This window comes from Arvicola amphibius, chromosome 17, assembly GCF_903992535.2.
Source record: "Arvicola amphibius chromosome 17, mArvAmp1.2, whole genome shotgun sequence".
Lineage (NCBI taxonomy): Eukaryota > Metazoa > Chordata > Mammalia > Rodentia > Cricetidae > Arvicola > Arvicola amphibius.
The window spans coordinates 32,538,544-32,559,706 of record NC_052063.2 but is presented as its reverse complement, the minus strand read 5'-3'; the positions used below and the strand labels follow the sequence as shown (position 1 = coordinate 32,559,706).

General features: G+C 52.9%; 1 protein-coding gene across 1 annotated transcript in view; it reads right to left on the bottom strand.

Moving 5' to 3' along the window:
• Lrp1 (LDL receptor related protein 1) overlaps positions 1-21,163 on the bottom strand; it is a 79,109-nt gene that overhangs the window by 41,064 nt on the left and 16,882 nt on the right. The window contains 13 exon segments of the mRNA XM_038314633.2: positions 101-181; positions 537-653; positions 1,012-1,137; positions 1,237-1,377; positions 4,312-4,437; positions 4,673-4,874; positions 5,709-5,931; positions 6,662-6,842; positions 8,000-8,236; positions 9,241-9,384; positions 9,698-9,887; positions 11,037-11,259; positions 11,333-11,495. Coding sequence (XP_038170561.1) covers positions 101-181; positions 537-653; positions 1,012-1,137; positions 1,237-1,377; positions 4,312-4,437; positions 4,673-4,874; positions 5,709-5,931; positions 6,662-6,842; positions 8,000-8,236; positions 9,241-9,384; positions 9,698-9,887; positions 11,037-11,259; positions 11,333-11,495 — 2,154 coding nt within the window.

The window sequence follows — 21,163 nt, the reverse complement described above, 5'->3', positions numbered from 1 at the left end:
GAGCCCCAGCTTGAGTCTAAGATCTCGCCCTTCTCCATCTGGGGCCTGGCTGTGGCTTCTGGCTTTCCAAGGAACTGCAGTAGAAGGAGGTAAGGCTTACCATTGTCACATCGCCAGTTGATGTTGATGCATCTGCCATTGTTGCAGGTAAACTGAGTCAGGGGGAAGCAGGTGGGATAGGCTGTCAGGGAGAAAGAACAGTTGAGTAGGGTCCTCAAAGCCACGCGTCCTCACACTGAGCAGATGGTGAAGGGGACCCTTACATACGGAGGAGCCTTTAGCCAGATGCATGTGCGAGAGGCTCCCCAGGAAACTGCTCCATCGCCCCTGCTAGGCACCAACACAAGCACTGAGGTTCCCCCCCACCCCCCAGCCACACAAACCAACACTGTGACGGTGATGCTATTATTAGATCCCTGCTGTAAACAAAACTCCACAGAGGCCACGGGAGATAACTTTCTCAAGGCTACCAGGTGCCTCCACCCATGAGCTGCCCCTCCCCTCAGCCAGCCTGGCTCTCCTGCTGTCCCTCTTACCACATGAGGCTGACTCATCGGAGCGGTCCCCGCAGTCATCATCCAGATCACAGGTCCAGGAGATAGGGATGCAGCGGCCGCTGGCACAGGAGAACTGGTTGGGTGGGCAGGTGCGAGCTGGGGGGTGGGGAGCAGACGAAAGAACTCATCACCCAGTCCCTTCCCTATCCTCCTCTGCTCCCGGAGCCTGCGCTGTTTGAAATGTTATTCTCTAGTGTCCCAGATGGCACCGGTGCCTGACTCCCTCTCCCAACGGGTCTCTGGGATCATGGGACAAGGCTCCAGCCACATCTCCATCTTGAGTTACACCTGTTTCCCCTGTAAGCCCAGCTCTGTTGGTTTGTCCATCCTGGCAGGGAACGGAAGACCCCCACCTCCTGTCCGGGGCCCCCGTTCCTCTGCTCTGGGAACGCAGGCTCTTTTCTTCCCTTCCCCGAGGTCTTTCTGTTCTCCTCCCGCAGTGCCTGGTCCGCACCTGAGCAGGTGGCGTTGGATTCGTCTTCGCTGTTGCCACAGTCGTTGTCCCCGTCACAGAGCCAGCGGTTGGGGATGCACCGGTTGTTCTCACACTTGAACCGGTCCGAGGGGCAGGTGTGCTGATCTGGGGAGGGGGGGGGGGACAGGTCAGTCTTGGGTCACTCAGATCCAGCCCGGTCCAGCGCCTTGCTGCCTGGCCGCCGGAGTGGGCGGGGCGACTCACGGCAGAGCGCTGGCGCCTCGTCGCTGTTGTCCAGGCAGTCGTTGTCACCGTCACACTTCCATCGCTCCTGGATACAGCGGCTGTTGGCGCAGGCAAACTCGCCCGGCTGGCACTGCGGTGGGGGCACGTAGGATGGGTTCGCTGTGGGCACCACAGGAGCGTGAGGGGCAAGGTTAGACCCAGGCCATGGGACAGGTGCTAAGATTCCCTCACTTATCTCTTTGTTTTTGATAACATACAGAGTAACTTTCCCCCCTGGTGCATAATTCCCCACGAGCAAATTATTTGGCTAGAAGCGGTAGCTCTTTCTCGGGCAACGCGATGTGCATGGCAATGTCTGCATCTCCCTGCAGTCTGAGAGCAAAACAGCTTTCAAGAGAACCCATTACGACACACCAGGGGTTTGTGTGGTCCACTGCTGACTTCCTGAACCGCCCCCGGGAGTCATCTCAGTCCCCCAAGGTCCTGTCCTGGATGCTCACAAATCCATCAGCTCCACTGCAGGAGTGAAGACAGCCCTAGACCTCTGCACGCTCCACCCTCCTGTACTGCAGGGTACCTTGCCATCACTGTGAGCCTTAGCGTCTAAGCAGGCCTCTGCCTGTGAGGCTGGCAACCTGGAGCCTAGACTGTAGCGTCCGCGGCCCCGACCTTTGCACTTCCCTTTTCTGGCCATATTCCAAAAACTTCTCCAGGGTCCCATGGATGCCAGTTCTCTCTCCTCCACCCCATGGGCCACTGGGCCTGGAAGTTGGTGTTTGTGCACTCTGCCCCTCACAGGGCTTCTTCCTGCCTCCACCTTCCTAGAAGTCAGAGTTGACCCTCTCTGGCCACTCTCTGTGATGGTTAAGTCTGCTCCTTCCTGGTCCAGGGTCGCTTCCTCTCCAATCATTTCTGCCTCCATTTTTAATGATGTCCATGTCTACAAAGACGATTGTTACCCTGGCCCCTCTCAGTTCCACGGCCTCTGCCAATGTGCTCAACCTCCACTGGCCTCAGCCTTGCTCTCTACTGACCCCGTTTTCTTTCCTTTCTTTTATTTTTGTTTTATTTTGTTTTTGAGAGAAGATCTCACTACGTAGCCTTGACTGGCTTGGACTTCTCTCTGTAGACTAGGCTGGGCTGGAAGTCACAGAGATCCACCTGCTTCTGTTGCCACCAGGCCCGGCTACTGACGCCATTTTCACTCCTCGCACTGTGATGAGAAAATTATTCTGACTATGGGAAAAGGGTAAGCGGCGAGAAATGCAAGAAGGGTTTTAAGAAATGGACGCTGGGGTCAAGCTCTCAGGTCTGACTGCCTGCGCTAACTTGGGCCTCAGTTTCTTCATTTGTAAATAGGGGTGATAAAAAAATGCCATTCCCAAAGAGAGGTTTTAGGGAATACGTAAATTACTACTACACGGGAAATGCTTAAAACAACACGTAGTCTATGCTCAGTGAGGGTTGGCTGTGACTATAAAACACAGAACTGAAAACCACCTCCTACTGTAGAGGGTACCTCTGCAACAGCGGAGAAATGGTTGAGTAAATGACAGGACAATTTGGCTGTTAAAACGGCTGCTTATGTATCATGATACACCGCCAAGTGACCAAAGCAGAAGACAGGAGAGCGTGTGCAGCACAATTTCTGTCATGCAGAGGTAAGCGTGCAGAGCAATGTCTGGGAGGATGCCCCCTAAGGTGACATCTAGGACCGGTAGAATTGGGGGATTTGTGCATTCTTCTTTATATTTTTATATACTGCATATTTATTCATTTTTGTAAAAGTATCCACTTTTATTTTAATCTCAACTGTGTGTGTGATACTGAGAACTGAACCTGAGGCCTTACCTAATGGTCAACCTCCCTAGAGTCTACTTGTACTGAGGAAAACAAGGCTATGTAAAATCATGAGCTTGGGGACTGGAGAGGTGGCTCAGCAGTCAAGAGCAAGGACTGCTCTTCCGGAGGACCCAGGCTTCATCCCCGGCACCCACACGGTGGCTGGCAACTCTTTACAACTCTAGGTCCAGGGAATCTGATGCCTCTTCTGGCCACTGTGGGTACTGCACACACACAGTGCACAAACAGGCAAAATAACTGCACACATAAAATAAAAACAAATAAATAAAATCATAAATGCGCTGGGCTTTAATCCCTGCACTTGGAAGGCCAGGGCTGGCAGATCTCTGTGAGTTCAAGGCCAGCATGGTCTACAGAATGAATTCCAGGACAGCTAGGGCTACACAGAGAAACCCTGTCTCAAACAAAACAAAACAAAACAAAACATAAAATCGTGAATGTAAGGCATGGAGGCTGTAACACAGGGGTAGAGGGATTATCTAATGTATATGAGGCACCGAATTGATTCCCAGCAAATGAAAATAAATGAATAAAGGTAACAGAGAATACTGTGACAGATAAAAGCCAAAAGAGGCAGATGTCCAGACACACAGGGTGACAGCTACATACAAAACAGAACGAGCAACCTATGTGGCTCACAACAACACAGTGGTGGCCACCATTCTCCTAAATGTCCATTTTAAATGTGTTTGTTTTTGAGACAGGGTCTCCATGCTCGCCTGGACCTTGCAATTCCCCTGCCTCAGCTCCCCAGTGCTGGGATTATAAATATGTACACATTACCCAGCTAATTTACAATATTTTGCTGGTTTCATTTTTGCTTTTTTGAAAGACAGGGGCTCACTATGCAGCCATGAAACTCACTCCATAGACGAAGCTGGCCTTGAACTCACAGAGGTCCACCTGCCTCTGCCTCCTGAGTGCTGGAACAGTACCACCATACCCAGTCTACAGTATTCTGAACTACTGTTATTTCACTCTGATAAAAGGAGTTAAGAATCATCTCCTCCTTACATGGTTGTCTTGTTCCTCATTCATTTGCCCTGAGTTTCACGCTCTTTCAAGTCTCCACTTCCAATGCCTTTAGCCCCGGAGTCTCCCTGAAGCCCAGCCCCACAGGGCCTCTCTTTGCCTCCTGAGACCCGAGCATTCCCCTGGTCATTCCTTCTACGTGGCATTCTCCTGCAGGAGCTATCTTCCCATCCTTGCCCCCAGCCAGGCCCCTCATACCCAAGCAAGTGACGCCATCTGTATCCAACACCTGGTCTTCAGCACAGGCACACTGGCGGCTCCCAGGGGTGGCGAGGCACAGGCTGCTGCAGCCCCCATTATTTACCCGGCATTTGTTGGTACCCACTGCAGGAGAGGGGAGGACAGGGATGGGCAGCAAGGTTAAGGAACAAAGCACAAAGACTGAGGAGATGTAAGAGGAAGTCAGGAGAGGAAGATCGTGTTGAAGGAGAGAGAACACAGCCATGGAACAAGAAGTGAACGGGAAACAGAGTAGGGGGACGTCTTGGAAGCCTTGGGTATCAGAGCCTAGGGTTTCATCCTACCAACCCCCTGTTCCTAACCCATCCCAACGGGGTACCTTGCTGCTGCTGCGCATCGTACATTCGGATCTCAAAGATAGGAGGCCGCTCGCTGCGCAGAAGGGTCACGGTAGGGGGTGCACCTGCTGCACCCCGTTCCAGGCGGTAGACACTGCCACTCCGGTACTCGGTCCAAAAGAGGTAGTTGCCATGGTGACACAGGCCAAAGGCATGATTCAATTCAGGACCCTCGTATACAATCTGGGAATGGAGGGGATGTTTCTGAGGAGATGGGATCAAATAGAGATGCCTAAGGGATGCCTGGGGCCCTGGTAATGCTAACTCCTACAGGTGCCCAGAAAGGATACCATAGTGTCCTCTCCTGGGGCCATTCATACTCCTTTATCACACACACACACACACACACACACACACACACACACACACCAGCCAGTACTAAGGGTCAAGCTGTGATGGATACTAGGAACAAATTTGCCCCGAGTACCCGTTGTCTTGTAGAGGCATATGTGGTGATCTGGGGAAGAGGAACCAGAAGGAGCTGGGTAGATTCTCAAGAAGCAAAGGCTCGAGAGTAGAGGTCTTATGGTATGTGCTAAGAATCACAAACTGTCTAGTGTTGCCTGTTCAAAGAGTGTTGGGATGTGGACAGCAGGAGAAGACATGAGACCACAGAGGTAGCCACGAGCTGTATTGTGAGGGACCTGATACACCGAAGACTTTGATCCACACGCCTAAACACAAGCGCAACTCTTGAAGTACAAAACCACCCAAGTGAACAAACGTGCACATATGCTATCCCTATGTTCACACTTCGGTGCATGGCTACACCACAGTGTGTTGTGTATGTGTGTGTAAGAACAGAGGTGCATACATACACAGGTGTGAATGTGAGCAGAGGCAGACAGACATTCTCAGATAAACAACACACACGATACACAAACACACAGGTGTACCATTTATGGAGCCATAAGCAAACATATAAGCAGCACACAGGCCTGGACACACAGACGTCCACGTTCTCATGAAGTTTCCTGCATAGGAACAGGAGTTAGCAATGCACACATGCCTGCCCACCTTCCGGTCAGTGCCATTGAGCAGTATGGTCTCGATCCGATCATAGAAGGCATCGACCCAATAGAGGCGTCCAGCCGGGATATCCAGGCTTAGCCCATTGGGCCAAAGCACTGTCTTGGAGGTGACAAAGATGTCTCGGTGTGAGCCGTCCATCCAAGCCCTCTCCAGACGCCCTCGCCGGCTGTCCTTGGGGTCTTCCTCCCAGTCTGTCCAGTACATCCACCTGTGGGCAGTGACTGGTCAGCACCACGTGGGTCACCCTTGCCATCAACAGTCTCTCCTGTGAGTCTAAGCATTAGGAGAGACATCCAGAACTCCTCCCTGAGCTGTTCATTCTGGAGACACAGGTTCACTTACTCTGGCCTCCATCCAACCAACACCTGACGAGTGCCTACTGGCACTGGGCAAGCCTCTGGCAGAGACCAAGGTTCCCCACCCCTCGGGAGCGTGCACCCCACAAGAAACAAGTCACTCCAGAAGGTTGTGTCAGAGAGTGTGATAAAATCAGGAGAAAAATTAAAAGTGACGGGGGTGGAGAGAAGCCGGGCAGCAGGTAGGGGTGAAGAGGGTGAGGATGGCTTTTCCGAGCCTTGGTGCTGACAAGAAACTGAATCTGCTGTTAACTGCATCCCAGACAGCATATAATGGGGAGAGAAATGCTGGGTATGAGAAGATGTGGGCCAACAAGCCTTGGTTGCAGGCCCAAGGCTGGGGCGGCGTGGGGCCAAGGGGAACCAGTAGAGAGCTCTGTACTACGAGATGAAGAAGCAGACTTCCGGTACGTATTACGGTTTCGTTCTCTGCCCTTAAGATGGACAAACACCTGTTCTCTTTCCCAGGCTCCCATTCCTGCTTCAGTGGTCTGCCTGCCTCCCCACGCCCCCACACCCCCTGTGTTGCTGTTTCCCTCCCCCAGTTCCCACTCCCCCAACCCAAGGCCTGGGCACACTCACCCATTGAGCGGATCCACTACAATGGCCCTGGGGTGTGTCATCTTGCCCTCAATTAGAGTCTTTCTAGTCTGGGCGGCTTTCTCCAGCCTGGCCACGCTAATGGTCTTCTTGGGGCCGTCATCAGTCCAATAAAGATTGTCTCCCATCCAGTCCACAGCTACGCCCTCCACATTGTGAATGCCTGGGGTGGGGGTGGGGGGTAGAGAGGGCGATGAGGGCCCGCGAAGCAGGGAGAGACGGGGGTGGGGGATGGGGGGGGTGGCGGGGAGCAGACAGGGAGAGAGAGTAGGAAGCACCTGGTGCCCTGGATGGTGGGTAGAGGCGGGAGAGAGGCTGGGGAGGGACCCCCTAGGTTGTCACATTTGTGTTGAGTCAATCTCTGAAAGCAGCATGGGGCAGCCAGGGGACCATGTGATTGATGGGGGCTCTCGAATGAGGGCATGTCTGGGCCTGTGCTTAGGTAGACAGCTGAGGCAATACACACTGGCTACTAGAACAAGCGTGACACCACGTCCTAGGCCTAAAAACCCTGCGCTCACAGAATGAATAAATTAGGAAGTGACTCTTCCCTTAGCCAAAGGCTTCATCTTAAGTATCCCCCTAAATAGCAGTTCCCCTGGTAAAGGGAACCCCAACCTTTTCCTGACTAGGAGTTTCTTCTGATTTCCACACAGTCTTATGATTGCTGACTGCCAAGGTTCTCTGAGTTGCATGGGGGATGGGGAGCCAGGCTCAGGGGAGTGACTGGTTATCAGTCAGATTGGCTGGTTGGGGCATCAGATCCGGGGCCCCAAAGTACGATCTGAGGCAAAATACACACCGCCCAGAAGCCTCCACGGGGCCAGCTCTGATGATAATCCACGGCGGCTCTGCCAAAGTAGGTCAGATCCAGATATGGTTTTCTCAGGCCACAAATGGTGCAGGTTCCATTGAACTATGAGATCCAGCTACACACACTATGCACCCTATCTGCCTGGCAGGCCCAACTCAGGCCCGATTCAGGGCCTTGCTCGGGTCTCTCCTGGCTGTGTGCTACACACAGCTCCAGGGCTCTGAGCCAATGGCAGAGAGACCCTACGTTTTCCCAAGGGCTGGCAAAGGCAGCCCACACTGCCTAACCCATCCATCCTCCTGACTCTTTTTGGCTCAGCCAAGAAGGAGGTCATGGAGGGGTCAACCTGTCTATCCCCTCATCTCCATGCCAACCAACCCAGCCAGCCAGTCAGCAGAAGACTCTTCACGCTGCAAGGGAGATGTCTAAGCCTCTGATGGCTTCCTGACTCAAGCGCCACATCCCTCAGAAGCGCCGCCCACACACTTCCCTTCTGATGCCCTCACCGTCCTTCAGGATGGTCTCCCTCTCGGTGCCGTCGATTTTCTGGCGGCCGATGAGGTAGCTGGTGGTGTCAGCGAAGTAGATGAAGCCGGTCTCCGCGTGGAAGTCCAGAGCCCGTGGATTCATAAGGTTCTCAATGGGGATCATGTGTTCATCCGGGACCTTGGCCCCCATGTCCATGCCTCTGATGATGCCCGGCCGGCCCTTGCCATACACGAGGAACAGTTCGTGTTCAGGCTCTAGGGTAAGCACAAAGGGCACAAAGTTAAATGCATGCACACACGCACACATGCACACGCTCACACACGCACACACTCACTCACACATGCACGCACTCACACATCCACACACACACATGATCACCACCCAGCCTGGAGTCTGGGTCTGAGGAGCTGTCGTGTGTTGGGTTTGCTGCGTCAGGAGACATGGAGCAGACGGGGCTGAGTCAGTCAAAGAGAACACAGGAGAGCATGCTCAACTCTAGTCCTAGGGCTACTGTGTTCTGAGGTTTGACACGTGGGATGGGAGGTCAGAGAAGGGAGGCTTGATGTCACTTTATCATCTATTATTCAGTAGTGAGATTTGGGCCCTAAGAGGAGGACTATCAAAATATGTTGGATCTGGTCACTTTCCGCCACTTCCTCTACCACCATCCGAGCCTAAACTATCACTCTTACCCACGCTGCGGAAATAGCCACCTGGCCTCTTCCCTGTAGCCCAGTTTCTGCCCAGCACCGAATAAGCCTACACAGTATGAACCCAATCACACCATTTCTCCCCATAGGGGCCGTAAGTGACTCAGCCCAGTGAGCAGCTTCTCCCTTCACTCCCACCACTCAAGTCCCTCTGGTCTTCTCAGTGCACCACGTCCTGCGCTGGCCTCAGGGCCTGTGCACCGTAAGCTCCCTCCTCTAGAACCACTCTTCCCTCAGGTTAGTCATATGACTTGGCTGCCTGACTTCATCCACAGAGAGCGTGGCTTAGACACGTCGTCCTCAGAGAGGCTCTTGCTGCCACACACCCTTCACTGCCAGAAGAGCGTCTAACACCCAGGTGTGTTTGCTCGATACCCATACATTGAATAAATGGGAAGTAGGAAGCAGGCTGCTCTTGGATGCGGGCTCCTTACATCTCCACTCTCTTCTTCTCTGCATCTCGACAGAGGCACGGGTTGTAGAGGAACATCTGAGGACCCACACCCACACCCAGCAGGCCCATGTACCCAACCCTCCCTGTCACTCACTCTTGCAGGACTTCCCATCACTTCCCAGGCTGAAGCCAGAGCGGCACCGGCAGGTCCTCGCCTTGTGGCTGTTGGCTAGCAGGCAGATGTCGGAGCAGCCACCTGGCTTCCCATACTGGTCATTCTCACAGGCATGACTCCGCACTGTGGGCAGAGCGGAGAGCTGTCAGCATTCCGCAAGGCTCTGCTCAGGCCATCAGAGTGGGTCTTCATTCGGGCCCCATTTTAGAAGTTGGAAGCCACAGGACTAATATCCCACTGCCCTGCCACAACTTAGATCCAGGTACAAGGGAGCTGGGGGCATGGACAGACAAGGAGATCCGTGGGAGAAGCCAGGGTTGGTAGCTTGGGGTAGGTGCCTAGAAACACTCCTGATAAGAAAGAATGACAGCTCCTCCCTAGAAGAACTGTGATCCGAGCCTGGAGTCCTGTCAGGATGAACATGGAACCTGCTCACCTCGGGGCTGACGCCTCTGGTGGTAGATGTGCAGGGCACCACCCTTGTCCACGCGGGTGACAACCTGGTACTCGGTGCTGTTGAAGCGGTTCACTCGAATCACGCTGGTCTTCTGCTGGGTGTTGGCATTGTCCGAGTTGGTAGCGTACAGGTAGTTCTCAAACACGGTCAAGCCGTACAGGTGCTCAATCTGGGATGGTAGGCAGGGTTGGTCAGCAGGACGAAAGGGAGGTTTCCTCCGCCCAGCAGGCCTGTGGCTTCCGCCTACACTCTACCATCTACTCTCCCAAATCCACCTTCCGGTTTTATTTAACTCCATGCTAAATTCTCAACTCCTCTGTTCTGGAAAGTGTCTGCCAAGTTCCTGCTCATCCTTCCCAAAGCACCTCTTTAAGGACCGTCTGGAGCTTTTCTAGGAGATGTTATGTTATCCCCTTGTGCTCTGTCTCTATGCTGCTGCCCAGCACCTGGGTGCTGATCGGTAGACCACGCCACCTCCCCACGGGTGCTGCTGCTGCCCAGCGCCTGGGTGCTAATCGGTGGACCATGCCACCTTCCAATGGGTGCTGCTGCCGCCCAGCGCCTGGGTGCTGATTGGTGGACCATGCCACCTCCCTGTGGATGCTGCTGCTGCCCAGCGCCTGGGTGCTGATCGGTGGACCACGCCACCTCGCTGTGGGTGCTGCTGCTGCCCAGCGCCTGGGTGCTGATCAGTGGGCCATGCCACCTCCCTGTGAGTGCTCTGACGATTTTCAGCTGCGTTAGACTGAGGACCCTAACCTCTGTGGACGGGGCAGCCTGATGCAGCTTCTGGGGGGACAGAGTACACACACGTGTCCCAAGGAAGCCTATAGTAGCGAGCTGCTTTAATTTGCCTAAGATCAGGGTTTGTGGTCTGTGAGTTTCAAGCTTAAAACCAGAAGAGTTCCAGGAAAAACCCCAGGGACAGTCACTCATGCAAGTTACGCCAGAATGGATGTCCTACCGCTGAGCGGCAAGACCTCCTGGCTGGGACCAAGCGCTTGCTGTCCAGTTGTGTAGCCTCTGGCAAATTACCAAACATCTTTGAACCCCGCTTTTGTCAACTGCCTGCTCATCTCCCGGGGGCTATTTTAGGCATCAAATAAGAAAAAGGAAGTAAAAGGTGCCTTTAAGTAACTGTTCCCATCAGAATGGAAGCCATATCCTCTCTCTCTTCTCTCCCATTCCTACTGGCTCCACTCTCACCAGAAGCCTTGACTACGCTCCCACACTGTCCACACAGGGAGTCCCCTGCAAAGGACACCCCCCTCACCGGAAGACTCTGATAAATGGTTCCCCCAGACAAAAGCTCCCTCACCAGGATGCCTTGGATGATGGTCTGCCGGCCCTTGCCCTCATAGTCCACCACCTCAATGTAGTCTAGGTAGGCATCCGCCCAGTAGACCAGGCGGCTGACCAGGTCCAGGGTGATGCCGTGCGGGAATACGATCTTGCTATCGACCAGTTTGGTGCGGTTCTGGCCATCCATGTCGCAGCGCTCCACCTTTGGGATCTGCCCATAGTCAGTGAAGAATACCTTCCTGCGGGTGCGTACGTGTTAAACGGGGTGCAGTCAATGGGACCCCCTTTCCCACTATAGCCTGCCACTCTCACCCCATGGCAGGGTCCAGGGCGATGCCTTTGGGGTTGTAGAGTTCCAGGTCGAGCAGGGTGACACAGGTGTCCCCATTTCGGTTGCAGACGAAGATCCTGTCATCGATGTCATCCACAAAGTAGAAGTTTCCTGTCAGCCAATCCATAGCCATCTGTTCCACATCTGGGGAAAGAATGAAAGAGCTATGTGGGCCGGGCCCTCCCACAGGTGCCCATCCCTCCTGTGAGCGTGCTTCTCTGGGGCCTGATCCTCCCCCCAGTCAGTATCTCATCGCCCCCAGCCCCCATCCTGGACTCAGAGTTGTCATAAGCATGGGGGATTAGGCAAACATTGGCTGACTGACAATCTATTCCAATTCTAATCCAGAGCTATCTTGTAGTGCCAAAAGACAGGAGGGTAGATAGGCCTACCGACTCCCCGACTTACCCCAATATTTTCTTTTTAATTTGCTTTTACTTGAGATAAGAGCACCATAACTAATCGAAACAGCACGTATCTTTGGTTTGGGCCAGACTTATATTCACTTTTGCATGGTAAGTCTAATTATCTCATACTAACAAGGAGTACTGGCTGGAGGCTGTACATGTTGCATAAGTTTAAAAAAAACTGAAAAGCAGAATGTTCATAAATGAACTCTGCTTGGAGGAAAATATTTCAAAATATTAAGTTCATACAGCACAACACAAGATTGCTGGCACAAGGTTGGGAGTCAGTAACATGCGTCGAATGTCCCCTCACGTCCCTGTCTCTTCTATGTTCTCATTGCTGAATACCCTCCTCTGCCAGGGAAGCCCAGAGGGACAGAGTTCAGGAGGAGGTGAAGATAGGACCCTGGATAAACCAGAAGAAACAGAAACAGAGAGAGGAGCTTCCGAACGGCTGCCATGGTCACTGTAAGCCATGAAGGGTCATAGAAGGGGGGATGGGAACAAGGACGACCTTTGCCTCCTTCCCAACACAACCTGGCTTTCATGCCCCCCACTGACACCTTTCTGACACCCTCAGAAGTAAGGCCTCTCCAAACTGGAAAGTTCCTAAGGCAGAGATTTTTATCTGCCCTATTTCAACAACAGGTAAAGACACCTTTTCGCTATTTGCCTTCGGTTGAAGCTTATCCTGCGCTCCTGCGCTATCCACACTCAGCCAGGTGGGGATTCCTCTACCTCACAGCTAAAGGCGTAATGTGGGCTCTGCTCAACTCCTCCCAACCCTCCTCCCTCCCCCCCAGAGGGATTCAGGAGCTATTTCTTAATAGTGGGAGGGGGTAAAAGGAATAGGAACGTGGCGCCCAGGGAAGTTGGCTGTCCGTGGAGTCACTGACTCACAGTCACGGGACTGAGGCTGGGGGGGGAGGGAGAGGCATCACTGGAGGCTTTCATAAATGGTTTCCTCTTCAGGTCCCCTCTAGTAAACCCCACCCTGAGACGACAGAAGGTAGCGGTCAATGGGGTGAGGTTATCACAAGTGCCGGCAGTCTCAAACTTAGTGACTTTGTCCTCTGGGCTCCCAGGACTACCCCGTCTTGGGGAGCGGGCAAAGGAGCAGGAGAAGGCCAAGGTCATAGAGGAAGAAAGCTCAGTGTAAGAGTTAAAGGCGAGGGAGCGGCCCCACACACGGTTGCCACAGAGAAACCAGATTAAAATGAAACCGCTGGGCCACCTCCAAAGGAAGCTGAAGTCCCAAAGCAGGGACATTTCTGCAGCCCCATGCAGCCAGCAGGGCAGCTAAAAAATCAACAGGGCTGTGTGCCCTTTACTTGGTGGGCACTGCGGGGGTCTGGGGGGCCGCTGGCATGTATGCAAAATTCATCAGTCAAATCTTGTTTTCCCAGCACCAGCTGGCACAGATGGCCTTCTCTCCAACTTCCTCAGGCTTCCTGAGTCACTGCCCAGCCCTAGGACTGACAACACCCTGGCCCTGCTCCCCCATCCACCCTTGGCAAGAAGGGAAGAGAAGAACCCTGCAGAGATCTGATACCCTGCTCCCAGATGCAGCTCCACACTCAGTCCAAGCCTCGAGATGGGGTGACCTGCCTGAGTGGGAGCCCCTCTCCTGGCCTGCACTCTCTCCCATCTCTGGGAGAGAAAGGTAGTCACAGTCCCTGCTTGCGTATATTTGTCCTTGGCTGGGTTCCCCTCACCTCCCCAAAGGCCAAGCAGAGTCCCATTCAGCAGGCCGGTAAGGAGTTGGCGAGAAATGACGTCCCTGGCCAGCCTGGCCTTCCCTTTGGTATTTTTGCAGCTGGAGATTATTAGCCGTAAGCAAACTCCTTTGTTATACAACCCCCCCCTCCACACACACATTATTTTCCTCTCTCCTAAAGTTCAGATTCCTCTGCCTCCCCCCCCCATCCCCAGCAGCCACAGGCCACCACTCCAAAGCGATGCAGAGAGGAAGTCATACTGGGATTATCATTCCTCACTGCCATGGGGCACTGGCCTGGGTCCTATAGCTTGGGGTTCAGGTGGAGTCCTGGGCTTGTGTCTACAGGAGCTGAGTATTCCCGCTCCATAAACCCAAATGGTGAAAGCTGGGCATGTGACAAACATTTGTATACGATCCCAGCACTTAGGAGGAGGGAAGAGGAGGGTCAGGAGTTTGAGGCTAGCCTTGGTTACTTAGTGAGTTCCAAGACCAGTAGGGATGACAGGAGACTCTTGTGGAAAAAAAAAAAAAAAAATCAGCCAGGGGCTGGAGAGATGGCTCGGTGCTTAAACACTTGCCCTAACCCTGGGTGTAGCTTCCAACACCTAGATCAGGTGGCTCACAACCACCTACACCTCCAGGGCATCTGCATACACGATGTATATAAACTCACACAGGCACACACAGAGACACCTAAGCAAAAAATGAACAAAGAAATCTGAAACAAACAACTAACACCCACCCACCCAAACTAAACTAACGCCTGCCGGGTAGAGGTTGCCTTCCCAACAACTCCTGCCCTCCGGGAGGAGGAGGAGGGATGCTGTGCTGAGGGAGGAGTTTGGTGGGGGTCTAGGGAAGGGAGGTTAGGACTTGAGAAGGGTGAATGAGTCAGGAAGGAAGGACCACAGCCCGATTGTGTCATCGAAAGGGACTTTCAGTTCCAGGGCCTAGAATAGAGCTGGGTTTAGAAGTTGCTTAGCTCCTCTGCAGACCCAGCCCGAGGCTCAGCACACACAATCCAGTTCTTCTCGAAGTGTCTCCATCATCCACATTGCTCAAGAGGTATTTCTTAAGTAGTAGCTCCTTTCCGAGAAACACGGCCCCCAGCAGACCCCAAGAAGACACTAGTTTAAGTTACTTTCTGTAAAATAAGGGAATCTGGGTGCAGGAAAGAGATTTTTATATCTTCAGAAAATAGCCCCAGACACATCCACACACCCAAAGATCACAGAGCATGCACCACGTCCCTCAGTGATGAAAGAATCCTATTATACTGGGTTCTGGTCCTTATTCTAATACGTTCCACCCTGGTTCCAATGCTCCGCTCTGCCCTATGTTCTGATGGGCTCTGAATACTGGTCTGAATTCCGGCTCTGTCACCTCCCAACTGGAGCTATAGGCAAGTCAGTCAGGACTCGTTTTCTCATCAGTAAACTGGGATGGTCCTTTCAGGAATCCTGCATCCGTGCCACACTGCATCCCTGCCACACTGCATCCGTGCCACACTGCAGCATCCCTGCCACACTGCAGCATCCCTGCCACACTGCAGCATCCCTGCCACACTGCATCCGTGCCACACTGCATCCGTGCCACACTGCATCCCTACCACAGTGCATCCCTGCCACACTGCATCCCTGCCACACTGCATCCCTGCCATACTGCATCCCTACCACACTGCATCCCTGTGCCACACTCCACCCCTGCATTATAATCCATCCACACCACCCTCTTCCCTTACCCAGTCATTCCCATGGGCTCCATCAACCTATGCCCTCCTGACTAAAGGTGGGTACCGGGATGGGGAGGGCATATGTGCAATAACTGTTGTTCTGATGCGGGGGAGGGTACCCGGCAACTATTATTCTCCTTCCACATCAGCTCTAAGGGGAGACTGAGACTGTCCCCCAGAGTGAAGCTGCCCTGGCAGGAAGTTCTCCCTACATGGAGGAACTTCCTCTATAGGAAGAAGCTTTGCCTACACAAAGGAGTTCTCTGTGCTGGATGGAATTTAACCAAGTTTAAGTACCTTTCCCTATTACAGGGAGCAGTGATCCCAGGAACCCCCTCATCATGACTTCCAGCTGACCACAGAGGCAGGAGAGCAGGCACCATCTTTATATCAAACCCGCCCCCCCTGCCCGTGCCAGACACACAGGTATTGATTGGTTTAACAAGTATGTACTGAATACCAACGCTTTGCTCTGTTGTCCTAGAGCTGGGACATTCTTTCCCTTCCCTTCTCCAGCCTTGGAATACCCCAGGACATTGGCAGAGGATGGTTTGCAATCCCACTCAGGGATCTGGCCAGGGAGGCGGGGCTGGCAGGTTTCACTAAATAACATGGCCTCATGTTCCTGTTTGCTACCAAATCCTGACTTCAGCTCTTGCTTGTTCCACCAGCAAGTCCAGAACTCAGCCGTAACTTATCCCCCGAGCGCCCTTTCTACCCCTGCTTGGATCCTGTGGATGAAATGCCTGGATTCTGCTCTGCCTGACTTAGGGTCTCTGCATGATTGAGAAATTCTCCCTGGGCTCTGAAATGTCTGTCTTGCTTAAGTTACTTCCTTTGGCTTGAAAACAGGGAGGACAGAGCTGGGGGTAGGCTGGCTGGGGAGGCAACTTCAAGGAGACAGCGGGGGAGGAGAGGGCGAGACTGGATCCAGGCCCAGAGACACAGGGCTGGTGCTGGCCAGGGAAGGAGGAGCAAAAAGGGGCTGAAGGGAACGAGAAGCTGGAGAGCCAGGATGGGGGTGGCAGAGGACAGGGTGGCTAGACCTCCCCGTATCACAACACCCTGTGGGAGTCAGAAAGGCCAAAAGGAGGGAATGCCTTCACATATAAATTCTGGAAGTGTTCCATTTGGTTGCTTTTTTTTTTTAAGATAGGATCTCATTCTTAGCTCATGCTGGCCTGGGATGTACTAATAAGTCTCCTTCCTACCTCTGCCTCCCAAGTGTTGGGACTGCAGGTATGAGCCATGATGGTCAGTTCTGAAGAATTCTGTAGACTTAGCATGGAATGGAGAAGGGGTGGGTGCTCCACACGGTAAGGACGCAACCCCCCCCAACTCCCCTTTCAGCCCATCACAGACCTGGGGGTGGGGGTTGCTGTCTATTTTCCTTCCCTCCAGAAAAACCACTACTCCACTTCCTACTGTAATTGTTTTAAAACACATCACCCACCCACTCCCACAAAAAAAAAAAAAAAAAAAAAAGTGAGAGAGAGAGGAGGGAGAAGCAAAGCGAAGTTGGCCAGCTGGGCTTGGGGATTTCTTCTGCAGTGTGTCCCTGAGGGAAACCCCAGGGACCCACCAAACACCAGACCCTGTTTCACCTGGTACAATACCAAACAACTTCATCAAACGCTGTTTCCTCCCAGGACTCTGTCTGCAGCTTCATCTGCCCCAAAGCCTCGACCTTCCTACAGTGGAGACATCCTCAGGTGCGAAATGGGAACAGACCAGAGTCCTTAAGCTGGGGAACTTAAACTGGGGAGGGTGGGGGTGGGGGAACTAGACTGGACTAATCCTCCTACTCAGGGCCCTGAGAGGTAGGACAGGAAGGGCCATTCCTGGGACCTGGAAATATTAGACCTGTTGACTCTCTTGGAACTCAGTTTCAGAACTTTAGTCTTTCGTGTATCACTTTCAAAGTATTTATGTGTATGTATCTGTAGCTTACAGTTTTCTTAATTTGCTATCTTACATATCATAGATTAAAGCATGGACGGGGAGGGCCATGACTACAATCCCAGCACTTGGAAAGGTCAATGAAAGAGGATTATCATGAGTTTGAGCCAGCCTGAACTGTAGAGTGTAATGAATTAATTAGGACCCAACGGCGGTGGTGGCGCACACCTTTAACCCCAGCACCGGGGAGGCAGATCTCTGAGAGTGTGAGGCCAGCCTGGTCTACATATCAAATCCTGGGCCAGCCAGGGCTACACAACAAGACTTTGTCTCTAAAAACGTTTTAAGAAGGGGGTCCTCGGCCGGGCGGTGGTGGCGCACGCCTTTAATCCCAGCACTCGGGAGGCAGAGGCAGGCGGATCTCTGTGAGTTCGAGACCAGCCTGGTCTACAAGAGCTAGTTCCAGGACAGGCTCCAAAGCCACAGAGAAACCCTGTCTCGAAAAACCAAAAAAAAAAAAAAAAAAAAAAAGAAGGGGGTCCTGGCAGTGCCCACTTGTAATCCCAGCACCAGAGAGGCAGAAACAGGAGGATTCCTGGGCTGATCAGCAATCTAGCCGACTCCACAAGCTGCGGCTTCACTGACACCTTACCTCAAAGCAAAGGCAGAGAGCAGGGCTGGAGCGGTAGCTCAGTGGTTACTCTCCCAAAGGACCTGGGTTCAGTACCTAGCACAGACAGTGGTTCACAACCATCTGGAACTCAAGCTCCAAGGCCATTTTCTGGCCTCCTTGGGCACTAGGCATGCATAGACATGCATGCAGGCAAAACACTCATACATGTGTTATAATAGTTAAAAACAATAAGATAGAGAGCTAAGGAGAATGACCTCCAACATTGACTTCCAGCCTTCACATGCAGGTGCAGACACATGCATACACACAGGTACACACACACATACACACACCAAAAAATTAATAATAAAATCAGAGTACAGAAATTTTCTAATAAAAATATCAGATAAGAACATAACTGTAAAGCCGACCTTTACACCTGGGAGCTAGAGATAGGAAGACTCAGAAGTTCAAGGCCAGCCTTAGTTGTATAACAAGCTGGAAGTCACCCTGGGCTACACAAGATCCTGTCTTAGAAATACAAACCAAACCTGTCAACAGGGGCTGGTGAGACGGCTCAGTGGGTAAACCACCCAGGTTGTCATCTGACTCCCACGTATACACACACACAAAAGTAAAATGTAAAAAAATTAAAACCTGTAACTATACTTTTTAAAAGCTTGTGCATGCTGAAATAGACACAATTTCTCTAGGAAAAGTATGACTGAGCGCTCTTAACATCCCCTTATGGTTTTCTGAAGCAAGGATCTTGCTGTATTGAGATGAGGGATCAAGTGATTCCCTTCCGTGCTGGGGACGGGATGCAGGACCTGCCAGGAACTACACTTCCGGCTCTCATCCCTTCTTTTCCGGCCTCACCATTCTGACCTCACCAGAAGTCAAGTCTCTTGGTTCACTAGGCAGAGGAGAAGGTGGGTCTGGGCTGTGGCTCAGGTGGAAGAAGAGACGAGTCACCCCGACCTAGGCCAGTGTGACCTGGGGCTGGGGAATATGGATTCAGCAGCCTGGCCCATCCGAGGGGAGAAGTAATAGGCTTTGGAGGGACCCTTAGAAGGCTCTCAGGATGCAAGACAGACTGGTCCCCATACTTGGGGACCCATGTGAACAGGCTCTCTTACTGGCTTCCTTCCTTCTTTATATTCTATTTCTGTTCGCGGAGGTCTCTCTGAGACAGGCTTCCCCATCTCCCCACAGCAGTAGGCTGTCCTCATTGGCTCCCCAGCTCTCAATCAAAAGACATACACGCCAACCTCCTGACTGCCCACCACACAAAGCTATCCTGCTTTAGGCATGTTTCCAGGGATCTCACAGAAGCCCCAGTAACAGGGAAGGATGGGAGGACTGTAGGGAGTGTGGGGAGGACTGTAGGGAGTGTGGGGAGGACTGTATGGAGAGTGTGGGGAGGACTGTCAGGAGAGTATAGGGAGGAGTATAGGGAGAGTGTGGGGAGGACTGTCAGGAGAGTGTAGGGAGCAGTTAGGGAGGACTGTAGGGAGAGTGTGGGGAGGACTGTAGGGAGTGTGGGGAGTACTATAAGGAGGATTGTAGGGAGAATTGTAGGGGCTGTAGGGAGGACTTTAGGGTGTGGGGAGGATTGTAGGGAGAGCTACTGTGGAAGACTGAGAAGGCACACGGTAAGGGACTTTTCCCTCATCTTCCAGGGAGGAAGGACAACAGCCCCCTGCACAGGTGTTTCCCTGGGCCCCTGGAGTTCCCTGACCCCAGGGCAGGCCTCCTCCTGAGGAAGGGGATGTACTAGGGGTGGGGAGAGGGTGTTACAGAGACTCTTCCGACATCTTCAACTCAGGGCCCATAATTAGTTTGTGGGATGAGAGCAAACAACCATCCTCATGGTGACAGCCAGACATTCTGGCGTCAGGAGTGGGGGTGGGGATGAGGTAGGAGGAACAGAAAAGCTGGGGCACACGCAGCCCGCTCACTCTCCCCTAGAGTATCTCCCCCAAGAACCTTGGTCTCTTCCAGGTTCCTGGACTCTGCCCCAGAGGCCTAGTAAAGTTCGGCAGCCTGGGGAGGCCAGGCAAATCTGTTTGCCAAGGGAGAGGTATCTACCCAAGGTTACTTCCTGCTTCTGTGGGGAGGAAGTCAGGAGAATGGACCAGGCCAGAACAGAAGTGGAGAAGGTTCCCGGAGGGCACCTACCCAGCGGACCACTGTCTGGCCCTCAGGCAAGACTGGAGAAAAGGCTGCAGTGTCTTTTGCCCAAGCAGGTCTGTTGAATGGACAGCGAGCAGGGGACACCATCTGGGCAGTTGTCGCCAATCTTACCACACAGGGCTCCTTGAGCTGCTCAGCCCAGCACTCCAGAAGGACACACATCCAATCACAGGGGACCCTTGGATACTAAGAGTGCTGGGGAGCCACAGCCAATGTCTGAGCAGTATCCTGAGGCCACAAACAGTAACGGCCCCTCTGTGCTCCACCATCCCCAAAAGGACCCTCTCACTCAGACCAAATCCTTCAGAACCTCACGGGACCTTTGCTTTCTATGGGAGAACTTCACAGGCCCTGAGAGAGGCACTTCCGGATCTACTATAGGGAGCCGAGGCCTTAGCCAGCCACAGAGCACACGCTTAGCATTTGCCAGTGAGGCCCCTGGGTTCAGCACCCGCAGCAGCCAAAACAAAACAAAAGGAGAAACCATGAGGATCTAAAGTTCGCAACCCTGAGTTACATACTTTTTACCACTCAACTTTCACTTCGACTTATCAGACCTGGACAGACTAGCACCAACCCATTGTGCAGTTTAGGAAACCAAACTTGAGGCAGGGAGGTTCTGGTTTACTCGGGGTCAGAGATACAGTTACATCTGAAGGCTGGGGACAGAGCAGCCACAGATCCTTCCCCTCAGTCCGATGTGGCTTTTCGGGGAATATGACGCTGCCAGCTGTCTGAAGTAGTTTTTGTTTGTTTGTATAACAACATTGGCGTGGATCTACACCAGCTAGGCATGAGCCCATCCCATGACACCCTTCTTCCCTGTGCGACCCTAAAGCTGCATAGGCAAACAGCCTGAATGGGAACGGCCGGCATATCCTAAATGTCCAAGCGGCTCATGGCTCCTCCCATATTCTCATTGACTGCCAAGGACCGGAAATAGACTCAGAGACTTGGCACCTCCCCAGCGGTAGGAAGTCTCTTCTGGCCATACTCCTGAGGGTAAGATAACCCAAAGAAAGCGGGGCTCAGGCTCCTCTGCTCTCTGCTACCCCCCTTTCCAGGCCCTCCTCCAGATCCGTATCTTTTTTATCCCCTAGTCGCAGCTCCTGCTCTATGGGAAAGCCCCTCTGTAGTCCAACTCACACTCCTCTTTCAAGGACGGGACAGTCCCTCGGTCCCCAGAGAGTGACCACTCATTGCCCTCTCAGCCTTTACTTCCCCACTGAGGCCTCCCTTAGCCCT